General features: G+C 39.2%; 1 protein-coding gene across 1 annotated transcript in view; it reads left to right on the forward strand.

Annotated features, from left to right (window-relative positions):
- Positions 1-15,745, forward strand: part of PKHD1 (PKHD1 ciliary IPT domain containing fibrocystin/polyductin) — a 579,560-nt gene that overhangs the window by 416,736 nt on the left and 147,079 nt on the right. Inside the window, exon 61 of the mRNA XM_045294754.1 lies at positions 1,469-1,626. Coding sequence (XP_045150689.1) covers positions 1,469-1,626 — 158 coding nt within the window. The remainder of the gene's footprint in view (positions 1-1,468; positions 1,627-15,745) is intronic.

A 15,745-nucleotide genomic window follows, 5' to 3' on the forward strand; every position in this document is an offset into this window, starting at 1 on the left:
AAAAAAAGCCTGTTCTAAAATCCCTGAACATTTAAAAATATTAAAATCAGCAATGGGAATAAAAATGAGGCATGGTAGTTTTATGTAAAGACCCTGTTTGTTACTTCTCTTACACACATGCCCTTTGCTTTATAAATTTTGGCAAAGTCTTTTTCTTTATCATTTGAATCAGGAATCAGCACTTTTCTTTAGCTAAAGGAAGGGGAGAAGTTATGAATGCAAGTTTCAAATCATGATGCTAGGAGGCTTAGCTAGAGTCCAGGTGTCCTCTTGTACTGCTGGTTTCACCACATGAAGCTGAAGCCCAGGCTAGTCTGCTGATCCTGGGAGGGTGGTAAGGGAGTGAGGAAGTTAAAGGCAGGGATATTGGGTTTCCTTTTTTCTTCATCTTAATTTTAGGAAAATTCGTAGGAAATTAGAAAAACATAACCAAGAAAAATTATTCTAATGAGAATAGTTCACGTTTGACCTAATACCAGTCCCTTTAATGACTATTCCTGAGTCACAGTTGTGTTTGAACTTTGTGTTATTCTGTTACTTTCTTCTGCTGTCCAATTGTCCTGTGCCGTGTCCTACCTATAGGATGAATAAGATATAAAGTTAATTGACAATAGCATCGGAAGTTTTCTCTATTTATCACCTGACACATGACTGGCATCAAATAGACATTTGTAATGTAATTTGTAATTAAATAATGTAACCGAACAGAATTGAACCATGGAGTAAAATAAATTCTCTATAATTCTCTGTTTGGATTATTATAGTTGTTTATACATCCTGTTTGACTTTAAATTCCAAAAGCACAGGAACTGTGTTTATCACCGTTATCCCCCTAAACCTATCACTTGTGTGTTCTCAATAGATATTTGTTGAATAAGAATACTTGTCTTTGCTTTGTCTATAGTACAGATATAATTGGTATTTATAATGAGAATTCTAAATTACTAGTAGACTCTGAAGTACTATGAAGAAAACATAATCTATTCCATAGATATGAGAGTTAAACCCCACCCAAAGCCATGGCATCAAGTGGACTCTGACTCATAGTGACCCTATAGGACAGACTAAAACTGCTCCTTTGAGCTTCTGAGACAGATTTAGAGTCTAAATCTTTACGGGAATGGACAAGGAGCCAGCTTGTAGTTAGCTTCTCAAGCCTTGAGCCACTGTGTCACCAGAGATGTTGCCGTTAGGAGAATTTTGCTCTACCTTGCCTCCTAGAAAATTAAGTATCTTTGTAAAGATCACATATTCGGATATCTAACCTATTCAATTATCAAGAATTATTTTGCTGACCATATAATTGAACAATAATTTTTTGTGTGAAGAGTTTTATTCTCAATCTCTGCAGCACATTATTAACACTAACATGGTTTTATTTATCTTTCAGAAGATCGGTAATGAGTGTAAGTTTTCTTCTTGTTGTTGATTATGGAATGAGAGCATTGCTTTCTACCTGCCTTCACAGGAAAGACCTAGGAACAGTGATCTGCCCTGAAGCAGACTGTGAAAGTCCAAGAAAATATCTCTTTAAGGATCTAGATGGGAGCACCCTGGGTCTGCCTCCACCTGTTTCTGTATTTCCTCACACAGACGGAGAATGGACTGGATCCTTCTTCAACACAGGTCAGTCAGTTGTATATGAATAAGAAAAGTATTGATTCACATAAAGGAACTGGGTAGGCTGTTGTGGTAGTTACATAATCTGTTGTCAATTTGAGACTTAGAAGTGAAGGGGTGGAGTCTAGCCTGTCAATCAGGTCCCAGCTTGATGACCTCATTTGGAGATGCTAAAGAGATAAATAGCTCGCTGGAAGTGGGACACAGGCTCACCCCCTGGGAGACATTGCAGCTGACAAGACATATGGAGCTATACTAGTACCCTGAGCTGGAGGAGCCACCTAGAAACCCCTGCCAGCGCTGAGATACTTCTACTGCCACTGGCTCCACATGACTTTCCACCCACTGGTCTGCAATCTTCCTGCATTCAGCATTATTGCATGACTGCATGAGTCCAAAGAGGAATTTATGAACTAGTCTTGGACATAGGGGCTAATATTGGATGTATGGACTTGATCTGGATTGGGCTGGGATGTGTTCTTAATGTACAATTGCTCTTTTACATAAAACCCTTTCTTACATGCATATGAGGGCCTGTGAATCTGTTTCTCTACTCAGCCCAGACTAACACAGCTGTGTTGTTCATGAAGTATACCAAAGAGGAGCTAAATGAGCTTTAGAGTTAGAGCCTGGGCTACTATGTTCTTCAATGCACCTGCCTCACAGGCATATCAAGAGATTATGATATGTCCTGGCATAATTGTTGTGTCCTCCAGGAAATTTCCTGTGTGCATGCCAAAGATACAGGATCTCCCACCCATCTCTGTTTACAAGTAGGGAGAGCAACCCTGTCACTAGCGTTTCCACTGGGACATGGAACAGCATTCCTTGTGCTCAGTGTTTTATAATGGCCGTTGTGGAACAAACCCCTCTGGCTTCTGAGTCTACCTGGCTCAATAGAATCCAAAGGCTGTCTCTGAGAAGTGGTAGATATCCTACAGTTTGCCTCTCTTTTCTCCATCTTCTTTTATCTCCAAGGGTCATGCTTAACACTCAGATGTTCTTACTTTTAGTATTAAAGCCTTTTGGGTATCAATTTTTATAACCCCTAGAGAGATCATTGGAGCCCTGGTGGTGTAGTGAGTTTTGAGTTGGCCTACTAAGTGAAAGGCCAGCTGTTCAAAAGCACCAGCAGTTCCCGGGAGAAAGATGAAGCAGTCTGCTTCTGTAAACATCTACATCCTTGGAAACCCTCGGAGCAGCTCTGCTTGATCCTACAGGTCACTATGAGTTGGAATCAACTTGATAGCAGTGATTTCTAGAGACATCATTGCCCTGCTTCAGAAACAATGAAACCTTGAATTCACATGTCAGTTCATCTAGAATATGCTATAAGTAATCCAAATAATTTGATTTATTCTTTTCAGATTTTGTTTCTAGTTTCATTTGTCCTTTTTTAAGTACTGCATTCTTGAATGCCCAAAGGTAATGCCCTCAAACTTCTTTCTTTCTCTCTCTGATATTACACCCTATGTCCAAGGTTAAAATGCCATCTAATGCTGATAACTTCCAATTTATATCTCCAGCCTAGATTCAACCCTAGGTGTTGGTTTTGTGCTTGTGTATTGAACTACTCCATGGGCCAGGAGTCATAGGCATGTAGACTCAAACGTCTAGTGGGATTCTGGTTCTCTGGTTCCATCTTCTTAACTAGCTATCCTACGTCAATAAGTAATACCACCATATACAGTCTTCTTTTACTTAACTCAACCTCTCCCATTTCTCATTCTCATTCCCATTGCAGTCTAACCATCATCATCTCAGCTAACAAAGGATAAGCTTCCTAACTGATTTTTATTTTACTTCTAAACATTATAGTCTATTCCTCATGAAATAACTAGTGTGATTTCTTAAACCTTCTAGTGGTTTCCTAACCCTCTCAGAATAAAATATAAGCCTACAAACTCTAATTTCTGGTTCCTGAGTGCCTCTCTCACTTAATCTCCTCTGATACTCCTTTTGCTCACTCATCTGGCTTTATTTGATTCACTTGTTGCTGTTTTTGTTAGGTGCTGTGTTAGTCTGGGTACACTAGAGAAACAAAATTCATAGACACTTATAAGTGTATAAGGAAGGGATTTATATAAAAGAGCAATTGTATACTGAGAAAACATCCCAGCCCAGGTCATATCAAGTCCATAAGTCCGATATTAGCCCATATGTCCTATACCAATCTATAAATTCCTCTTCAGACTTATGAAACACATCCAATGAAGCTGAATGCAGGAAGAACACAGGCCAGTGACTGGAAAATCTTGTGGATCCAGTGGCAGTGGAAGCACCTTAGCACTGACAGGAGTCTCCATGTGGCTCCTCTCGCTCCAGAGCTCTGGCTGCATCAGTGTAGCTCTCTCAGGCTCATCACCAGTAATGTCTCACAGGGAGTGAAGCTATATTTCACCTCCAGCGAGCTAATTAGCTCCTTAATGCTTCCAAATGAAGTCATCAAGCGCAACCTGATTGACAGGCTAAACTCCATCCCTTCACTCTTAAGTCTCAAATTGACAACAGATTATGTAACTACCACAGGTGCCATCCAATTAAGGAGTTGATTCTAAGTGACCCAATGTGACAAAATAGAACTCCATAACACACACTAGGCTGTAATCTTTATGGGAGCAGATCTCTATATGTTTCTTGCACTAACTACCTTACTGTTAACAACTTACTATTTAACCATTACATTGTCAGGACTCTTTGCTTTTCTCACGTATGTCTCATTTTTTCCAAGTCTAACAGGCTAAGCTTACCCCTACTTCAGGGCCCTCTGCACAAGCTATTTTCTCTGCCTAGAATAGCTTCTTCTCACTTATTTTGCTGCCTTCTTCCAATGACAACTTCTGAGAGAAGTAATTTCTACCCATCCTACCTATAATCACCATGCTACTATTAATCTTTAGATTTATTGTATCTACTTTATCTTGCTTCAGAGCCCCACTACCTGAAGTTAGGTTGTGTGTTTGCTTGTAGATTTATTGTTTCTCCTTTGGATGAGGGCATGGACCCACTGCTGAAAATTCTGTGGGTCCTCAATAACTATTTGTTGATATATCAAAAAAATGGGTCATTAACAACCATGGAGAATTCTAATGTTCTTTGCCTTAAATGATTCCAGGACGTAGAGAAGGAATTGAGTCTCTAAGTCATTGGTTTAAAGATTTATCTGTGATGGATTTTGGCCTTGCAGGTAAAATACTCCCAGGTATCTTTTTCCTTGTTCCCTCCCTTATTCAACCTGAACTACTGCCACAAACTATTTTTATAGCACTTAAAATATAATCCCACGTATAATTCCTCTAATTACCATAAAATTTTATGCTTGAATACTTTTTTATATTGCTCCTAAAAATTCTCATATATTAAAAGCTTATCTTTGCAACAGAGTGACATGCTGTGGGGACTACAGCACAGAGTTTTAAAGTCTGTGATGAATATATGGAATATGCTGAGTAATTATTCTTTTTGATATGTTGGTTATAACTGTTGTTTGAAATCAGAAAAGCATTTTTTTTTGCATTGAAGGATTGAATTTAGAGACACATATATATCATTGAGAAATAATTTGGGAAGTAGTAAAACCAAAATACTATTCTATTTTTCTATTTACCAAAAAGGCTAGCCAGATTATTTTCTATACACTTTTTCTCTTGACGCTAAGATTTATCTGACTATTAAGGTAGTCATATTTATACGAGATAGATATTCAAATGATTTGAGGACTTCTCTTAACGGTGACTTTTGGTGATCCTTATGTTTCTCTGGAATCAGTAAGAAGGATATGTGCCCTAGAATATTTAATACAAATGCAGTTCATCTTAGCATAAAAGAAAAAGGACTAAATATGATGTTACTTTGAATTGACAGAGAAGCATATATCAACCTAAAGCTCAAAGTACCAATAGTTTTGATATAGGCGTTGGTGTGGGTTGGGGAAGGTGTTGTCTGAGGCTAAGTTCACTAGTGAAGCAAAACCCATAACACTTATAAATAGGTGTGTGTGTGTGTGTGTGTGTGTGTGTGTGTGCAAAGTCATTTATATCAAGAAAATGGGGCCACACAGTTGTAAAAGTGGGAAAGTCCAAGTCCAGGCAAGTTCCAAGTTTCTGGATCAGATGTTAGTCTGGAGGCTTCTCCTAACTCAGATAGCCAAAGTGACTACAAAGACAAATGATTCTAAGGTTAGAAAGTCAGGTTTGTGGCTGCAGGGGGAATGAACCCAAGGTCGGCTGCTCAGATCACAGGGTACTGCCAACTCTTAAGATTGGTAGTCAATGAATTCTGGGTGTTGGTTCAAGTCCAAAGAACTGGTGTTCCATGAGCCAGGTGTAGGATCTAGACCCAGCAGAAAGCAAACACAAGCTTTTCCACTGCATCCACTTATTTTGGAAGTGGGTCACACACCCAAGAAAACGATCATTAAATTGCATCAGGGCACTTTTATACATAAGGATGTGGCATCCATCTTTTTGATAATTGTTTGGCTGCTCACAGCAGATTCCATTGCGAAATTGATTATAATTTTTAAGGCACATCATGGGGAATTAGTAGGTCTCACCTATAAAACTGCTCAAAATCCTGGCACAGTCAAGTTGACACCAAACCTAACTATTACATGAGTGGTACCAGGAAACACTTGGAGGGAAGAGGAGGAGGGATACAAGGGATAGCACTGAAGCCAGTAAAAGGTGTTTTGTTAATCTGGCAGCGGAGCTAAAGTCTGATGGGAACTCTGGGAAACCATGGTGAACATGTTCGAAATTAAGCCCGTCAAGAGTGAGGGAACTAATGTATTTAGTTTTCAAATATTCCCCCCATCATGGCCCCAGGACTGCTTCTGGGTACATTTAGCACTCCAGCCTTTACCTTTCATTGAACATGGGTGAAGTTTGCTTCATAGGAAAAAAACTATCACAGAATCTTAGATTGATACGATAAGTAATGCTTGGTCTGCAAGTACGTGCCAAAATATATATGATTTTGGCAGCACCAACAACATTGTTTTAAGAATAGCTACCAAAATGTTGAACAAATGCATAGGACTTAAATAATAAGAATGTTCTTTTGATGAACTCTTAAATGGTCTTGTGCTGTGTGATATAATATACTAATTAGACTCTTCCTAGGGATTGCAATGCTTTTTGCTTTTCTTATAGTTTTCTTTTCTTACTTTTATGTATTGGGTAGGAAACGTGATTCAAAGGTAAAACGTCTAGCAGCAGTATGATATTCCACAATCCTTTACCATCAGTGTGTGTAAGATTCAGGTACTTATGTGGCGCTGTACGTGATGGTATTAAACAGCTGAGACATTGAAACTTCGTAACTTTTAAAATAAGGTTGTGATTGGTGTCAACTTCAGTGATTGCCATAGCGGACTCCACTCTTCATGACTCTGAAAATACAAGCTGTGCCCTCTTGCAACGCGGGCACCAGCACTTAGTAAACCCTGCCTTCTGGGTGGTAACAGGATTTCAATGTGACTTCCTTTGACTTCCACATTATAGGGATATCCTTATTGAAGTTCATTTTTTGTATTAAACCATTCCCTCCTATGCGACTTTCCAACGGATGGGAGAAGAAGGAATCACATCTCAAGAGAATTAATGACTGCTTTGTATTTTCCTTCTTCCAAACAGGAATCTCTGATCTTCTGTGAAAGAGCAAAGTCAGTGTAGGGAAAATGGAAACAGAGACCACAGGAACCAGTTCTCATGTTTGTCCTAAATGCCGTCCACAGTGACACAACCGATGACCTTTTCTGCTGCAGTAACAGATCTCTTTAAACCATTTGGTGTCTATAGACTTGGAAGTTTATGTTCTCATTTGAAAAATAAGAAGTTGCATTCACACAGGTAAATTCTCACACACAAATTACCTACTCAGACAGACAGCCACTGTCCTAGTGTACGGCCTCCTACTCCGGCATCGGGAGCAAGAGCCAGCTCTGTGGATCAGCTCCGAGGAGAATGGTGCCAGTGAGCTTTGCTATCTGTGCAGGGCACGGTGTGTAGCCAGGGGACACATGAGCTGGTGGTTTGGTTTTGTGAGTTTGGATTTGCAGCCAGCTTTGAAAAATGCCTGGCAATAGACAGCAAGGCATCTAATCCCAAGCAGGAGGTCCTCTAAGAACCATTTACATTTCTTTCCCAAAAGGGTTTCTTTAGATTGTGGGTGCTTCTAATCACCTGAATACCCCAAATCACTATCTCTAGGACAACCAAGTCTTGAAACTAATACTTCGCCTAGGCAGCACTGCACAAATATCTGTGTGCCCCATTTTGGCTCCTCACTTGTTTGCCCTTTGTCCTGTGCTGTATGAGTGGCGCCACCCATCCAACCGAGTCATTCCTGTGATGGGGAAAGATTTTCAGGAAAGGAGAGAGAGGAAAAAACAAAAGGACTGAGCCTCTCTCATGGCAATTATGAGATGTCAAGAACTATTATGAGGACAGTGTTACTCATTTTCAATAAGTAAATATTCTTAAAAATGTCTATCATATTGATCCTTCCAAACCAAAGTCAAATCAACTGCCACCGAATTGATTCTACATACATAGGGTTTTCAAGATTGTAAATCTTTATGGGACCAGATAGCCTCCTCTTTTTCCCCCAAACAGCTGGTGGCTTTGAACTGGCCACCTCACAGTGAGCAGTCCAAGGCTTATCCAACTAAGGTCTCCTTAGGAAGATGTTTTTATGAAATGTTTTATTGAACGTTTGAAAGTTAGCAAGTTCCTTGCATACTCTGAAACCTTCCAGGCATACCTGCTTTTAAATTTTTCTCTTCTATCTATATGTTTTCAGTTGAAGATGTAAATTTAATTTACTTAGGGCAAACCAAAAACATTGAGTCAATTCTAACTCATGGCTAGCCTCTATATCAAACTACCCCCGTGGGTTTGTTTTCAAGATTGTAACTCTTTACAGGAGTCGGAAGCCTCATCTCTTGCCTGAGGAGCGGCTGGTGATTTCCAACTGCTGACCTCAAGGTGAGCAGCTGAATGTGCAGCCACCAGGCCATTGGGGCCCCCCTTAGGACAGCAGCTCAAAAGTCTCTATTGTGAGAATCATCTAGGGCATCAACAGTGTATTTGCATGTGTGTAATTTGATCCATTATATGTGTATGAAGCCCAGAAATTCATATTTAATACCTACACAGACTTCCTCGTGTCTGCTGTGCTAAGTTTGAGAATCATAGCTATAAATAATATTGGTATTCTAAAAAGTGGGGCATTGTTGGTTTCTTATGAATAATCAAGATTGAGCTTCTGTGCCAAAGACCAACAGATATAAATATACATGTGTTTACTAGGCTTACATATATATTTACTAGGCATATTTATAAAAGGGGAATTGTTTGCAAAAATATATTAGGTAAATGTACAATCCAACGGAAGTCATTAACTTAACTTAAATCTTTTCTAAAATTTATTTTTTTCCTAGCATTGCAGTAGGTGGAAAGACCACAGAAATGTCATTTCTCTAGTATCCTCCTGGATATAAATGGTTTTAATACAAATCCAAGTTTATTTTTAAAATTCCACATTAAGTCATCAGTTTACAAAGCTATACTAACGATACGCTTTTTCCCACACTTGCCTTGACATTGTTCCCAGTAAAGTACTGTGGTCTGACTAGGATTTCTGTCCAAATTTACCTTCAGGGCAGGTAACATGCCCTTCATTCTTTTGCTCAAGAATGTAAGAAATATTTTTCATGTTGGGGTACTTCTTGGAAATTTCTTGAGAAAGACCTTTACAAATGATGGTGTAGACTTTAAAAATGACTTGCCTCAAAAAAAAAAATGACTTGCCTCAAATCAAAAATAAAAGATTAGGTTGATAAAAACGAAAATAAAGCTGGCATTTGACTGTCAGCCCACTGCGTGATGAAGTGGTTCTGACTGAATGATGGAAAAGCTTGAGCCATGTGGAGTCCAATGCCCAGCTCTCTAACAGACACGGAGGGGCTTACTTTTTCTCCACTTTGTGTTGCTAGCTCTTGAAATGTATCGCATCTTTAAGCTTTCTAGGCTTCTCCTTCTCCCCATTTGTCCTGGCAATGACAGCAAGATGGTATTATAAAATGGGAGAGCCGAGCGGGAGGGAGAAAATGAGAGGACAGAATGGAGAGAGGAAATGGTTGTTAGAAAATTTGTCTGCCAGTATCTGTGCTTGCCGAGGTCTTTTTCTGCTAGCTAGAGGGGGAAATACCATTCTCTTTTCCCAAGCAATTATAGGACCCAAAGATTGAAACTTGGTATATAGCTCTTTAATCTCAGCAGATATTTATGGTTAAACATTAGACTTTTAGGATTCCAGATGTCAGGGTATTAAAATATAAAGGCACAGTGGAGTCTCAGAAAATATTAGAATCTTTGGTATATGTAGCTGCAAGCAATTTCTATCTCGAACAGAAGAGAGTTAAAGCTTCCAGAGACACTTTGTAAAACCCAAAGAACACCTTTCCTCCACCTCATTCCTGCACTTCGAAGTGCCTTGCCTGGATCAGGGTAGGAGACGCCAGACCAATATTTGATTGTATTTGTTAAGAGTGCGCAGTGACTCAGAGTGATTTTCATATGTGACTTGTTAAGCAAGATACTAAAAGGGATGTGATACGTGGGAAGAATCTTGTCTTCCTTTCCTCAAACTAGACAGCTTATTACTGACCATCTTGGTCTTCAGTTCTTCTCCTAATTGTCACCATAACTAACACAGTAGTCACTATTTTGTGGCTCTGTGCCAAGACCTTTAGATTAAGCATCTCATCAACTGACTCTAGCCTTTGATATCGGTATCCCTAGCCCCTCTGTAGATGTGGAAACTGAGATACACAGCTTAAGTAATATTCTCCAAATGATACAAGTGAACAACAACAAAATAATAATAATAAGGAATTAAACACTTGTGGCACAATCCTTAGCACTAACACAGAAGTTGGTGGTTCACCCCCACTGGAGGTTCTATGGGAGAAAGATCCAGTGATCTACTTCCACAAAGATTACCGCTTGGAAACCCAATGGGGCATTTTCACTCTGTTCTATAGGCTTGCCACGAACTGGAGGGAATTTGTAGGCAAACAACACCCGACATTGCACTGGGCACCTTCCTTCCAGGTTTTCTCGTAATGCTATACCTTCTCTCCTTAGCTCTCTTTGATGCACACCAAAATCTGTCTACATAGCACAAGACAGAGATTGTACAACTATTTCGGCCATTATCCACCAAGCTGACAGTAAGAATCTTTATCATTCCCCGCACACATTTTATGAGTCTGACATTACATTGGGGTATTCATACCAGTAAGCATTCTCATTTACCCTTATCGAAATGTTAACATGGAAGGGTCTCTATCCCTATTCAGCATTTGAGGCAACATGAGTTTAGAGAGGTTAGTGAGCTTTGCATGGTCCAACAGCCCAAATGAACAGAACAAAGACTTAAAGCTGCATTTGCTTATCTGCATAGTCAGAGCTTAAACCATTCCTAGATGATTGTCATTGTGTGGTCTGCATCATCTCTTGGGACTCTGTACTCAGAGTTGACTGGAACATTCACCAACACACACACACATACACACACATTTTTAGCAAATGGATTTGAAAAATTTAACTATCTTTTAAAAAAGATTTTTAAAAGCAAACAAAGTAAAAACTACAAAGATCCCCCATTTGGTTTATTTTCTTTGCCACATAAATGCCTTTAATTGCCATTTCTCAATGTACAAAATAAATGAACTATGTCGCATGCAAGAAAAGCATTTTATCAATGTTAACCAATGGAATTGGTGATAGCAAAGAAGTAGTACAGAGCAGTAACTTTAACCCTGAGGTTAAAACATATAGAACTATACTATACCAGATAGCTAGCTAGCTAGCTAGCTAGCTAGCTAGCTAGATAGATGATAGATAGATAGATAGATGATAGATAGATAGATGACACTGCTTTATTTTGAAGAACCTTGCTTGCACAAATGTTAAACACTTGCCTGTTAACCAAAACGCTGACAGTTCAAAGCCATCCAACTCCTCTGTGAGGAAAGCCCTGGTCAGTTGCTCCTACAAAGATTAAAATTATATACAACCATATGCTTACTATTTAAATGTCCCCCTTGCTTCATTATGACATGTGTTAATGTGGTAGGTGAGGCTCTGCCATTTAAAATGAATATTATTGAGCAATATGTCCTATCACCAACCCCATTTGTTTGTGTAGTGTCCAGTCACCTAAGAGTTTAATATGTACAAGTCAATCGTTCATGTATTTTGGTTCTCTACTTATATAATTTTCTCTTATCAACAGAATTTTAAGCTCTATACTTTGGCTAAATAAATGACACTGTCAAGAGAATTACCGTATGCCTCAGGGAATGATTGACAATGTTCTCTAACATAAATGACAATTATGGCACTAAGGTGCAGCAGACAAACATAAAGCACGGATATATGAATGGATTTGAGGCTCACACTTAATTTTAGCCCCAATTTAAGAGCAATTAGTTTTTATGAGATGGCCCTGCTAGATGCCTGACCTTGTTAAGAGATCACTAAAGATATGGGTGCTATAACAAAGTGTGGTGAAGAACCTAGAGGGTGCTTGGCTATCAGTAAAAATAGTGTCTGAGGTCTTAAAGGTTTGTTTTCAAACAAGCAGCATTCTAAGTCAGCGGTTCTCAACCTGGGGGTCGAACAACCCTTTCAGAGGGGTTGCTTGATTCATAACAGTAGCAAAATTACAGTGATGAAATAGCAACGGCAATAATTTTATGGTTCGGGCTTCACTACAAATGAACTGTATTAAAGAGTCACGGCATTAGGAAAGTTGAGAGCCACTGAAAGTAAAGTGCTAACAAAGTCTTCATGGAATAAGCACCCCAGCCTGTATGCTCCAAGGATTGTAAATTTAAAATAATCCAAATCTGAAGGAAGGAATGACATCATAGCTTAAATTGTGAACACCTGGTTTGCAAAAGGCTATCCATGATAGCGGAAGTCCAAAAGCCACTTGCATGGTCTGCACATGGATCACCTCTGGTGAATTTCCTCTACCTGTAGTTGAGTGATAGGAGCCCTGATGGTATAGCGGTTACGCATTGGGTTGCCATATGCACAGTTGGCAGTTTGAAATCACCTGCAGCTGTGAGGGAGAAAGTCTGGGCTTTCTGTCTCCTTCAACAGTTACAGTCTCAGACACCCGCAGCGGGCCACTGTGAGTCACCCTTGACTCAATGCGGTGAGATTTTGTTGTTGAGTGATGGGCACAGCCTAGTTATCTGACAGAGAGTATTGTAAAGCTGATGATAGCAGATGTAGTTAGGTTAAAATGTAATATCCTTTTGTTTGATCTCCCTTTTGGCTTATCTTAAAGTGATTCAGTTTAAAAGAAAACAAAAAGTTAAGGGGAAATACACATGGATTAAGCCTGGTGAATCCCCTCTGACCATGGACCAGGGATGTGAATAATCTTGCTATCATGCAGAATGCATTAGAAGTGGATTATTGAAGATGGGTAATCTTAACATCTTATTTCACCTCTTTTGGGTCATTGTAGATTTGTTCTAGTTTTAACACTTTCTACTTTTTTTCTATTTTTTCCCCATTGAAGTCTTTATCTGTCTTACTTTATTCTTAGGTTTTTAAATTTTTTTTTATACTTTTCTGTATACGAAATTCAGATTATGAAAATCTATGGACTCAGTAACTGGATTGATTGTTTCTTAGGGACATGAAAGGGCGGGGATAGGGTGCTAATAATGATGAGTAGAAGAAAGAAAAAAGTTTTCTAAAATTGGTTGGGGTGATGATTGTTCAGCCTGTCTTGAGGTGATTGAACTATTAGATTGTGTGTATGTGAATTATATGTCAATAAAACCAAAATCATAACCTGCTGTCATTAAGTAGATTGCAATTCATAGCAACCCGATACAGGACAGAGTAGAAATGTGCCTTTGGGTTTCTTTTCATTTTTTAAAAAAAATTAAAGAATAATTAACATATCATACAATTCAATGAACATATCATAAGTAGTATCATACACTTCAATCATATCAAGAAGGGCAATGTGATCATCACAATCAACATTGGAACTTGATTTTTTTCCTCTTTCACACATTTATGTTGATTCTGCATTTCCTCCTCCCTCTCCTTCCATGTCCTCAGGTAATCACCAATCCCTTTGCTCGCTTCTTATTTCCATCCATCTTAGTTTCCCTATACAGCTAACGAGGCAGGACCAGGGAAGGCACCAAGCAAGGATCCATCAACAGTGGCCCTTCAAAACAGTAGCAATCTAATAGAAAGCAGAAACTAATAAAAGTTTAGAATGAATTCACTTTATCAAATTGTGTTATGTTCAAGCAGAATACAGCTGCTAAAATATTCTTTGCAATGCTCACCATCTGACCTATTGTTGTTGCTAGCCAATGGGCATGGGTGATTTACTAGAGGCTCCTCTAACACAGTGACCCTGTAAATAGATTTTGAGCTACCACAATCATCTGTAGTTTTTTGACAATCTGGGTGTTTAGGATTTGAGCACTGCCAGGAGACCCTTTTCCAGGTTTGCATCTTAGTGTTAGCTATCTTTGAGTCACACAGATTGAACTTAGCTGACTCCTCATTTAGAAGATTTCTTGCTTTCAGATGCTCATTTAAGACCTTGACACTATTTATTCAAGATAGCTGGGCACCACCTGGTTTGTTCACCACATTTTGCTATCACACCCACGTGCTCTCTTCCTGCGGTGAGTGCCAGGTAGGGTTGGTTGCAGTAGGGCTACAAATCAAGTGATAGCTCAAAATCCATTCGTATAATTTTTTCCATAAGTCCCTGGTTGTATTTTTGGACTATCAGTTTCATTTTATTGTCCATCCTAAATTATCACCCTAGCATTCAAAGCCATTCCATTGTTAAGAATATTATTTTAGTCCATGATATATTATTATTGAGCAGAGTCTTTCACACGTGTATAGGATTTAGCAGACTCCATTAGCTGAGTAGTTAGCATGTATAGTGCTCCAAGATGTGAGTGACTGGCTGCTGATTACACATGTCATGGAGGTTGGGCATATGGTAATACTTTGATTAACGCTCATTTATAGGGACAGAGTCATTTATAGGGACAGACTAACCTTTGTGGCATAAAGGTAGAGAGAGCATAAAATAAGCAAATGTATGTCAGTCCCTGGTTACCATTGGTTGTACATCCTCAGAGCAATATGTCCAAACCCACCCATGAGCACGCTTTCCTTGGACTTTACGTTAAATTCCAGTTAGCTTAGTGGAGTTTCCAATTTGTACCTTTCTGGTCTGGCCTATGTAGGATGCCTTGCATAGGCATAAAGATGATCAGAGTCTGTTGTCCAACTTGTGTGTCTTACATTGCCTGTGTCACTGGGTTGATCAGAAGGCTGTAAATCTTACAAGAGTAGACTGTCTCTTCTTTTTCCAGGCAATGAACTGGTTAATCCTAACATTTCTGTTAATTCCACACCATGAACCTGTTATGCCACCACTACATCCTACCAGTTCTCTTCTATCACAGGGAGAGTATGAGTATCGATATGTTACTTGATGCTCTGCTGTTCTGTAGCACTTCCCCCATTTTCCTCAATGGATTCATATGGTCTTTTCTACAACGTCGGAATGTTTAAGGCACTGTGTTTTGTTAGAGTAACAAAGAAGAGGCATACAAATGAATGGGATAATTCCTGTTCTCACAGAGTTGTAAAAGTGGGGAAGAGAACAAGTCTGTGAGATGAATGAATATCATTGGCATAATGTTGGCTCAAAGTACATTGGAACAATCATGAGCAGTGGAGATATAAATGGAGATAGAGGCTGTGTGTCTCCCCTGTGGAGTTTTATCCAGGCTTTCTTTCTTTCTTTTAAATCATTTTATTTGGGGCTCATGCAACTCTTATCACAATCCATACATATATCAGTTGTGTAAAGCACATTTGTACATTCATTGCCCTCGTCATTCTCAAACCACTTGCTCTCCACCTAAGCCCCTGGCTTCAGCTCCTCATTTTACCCCTCAATCCCCCCTCCCCCTCCCTCATAGACCTTTGATAATTTATAAATTATTATTTTGTCATATCTTACACTGTCTGATGTCTCC

The sequence above is a fragment of the Echinops telfairi genome, unplaced genomic scaffold (genome assembly GCF_000313985.2).
Source record: "Echinops telfairi isolate 266 unplaced genomic scaffold, ASM31398v2 ScPeMD7_3533;HRSCAF=4204_1, whole genome shotgun sequence".
NCBI classification, from domain to species: domain Eukaryota; kingdom Metazoa; phylum Chordata; class Mammalia; order Afrosoricida; family Tenrecidae; genus Echinops; species Echinops telfairi.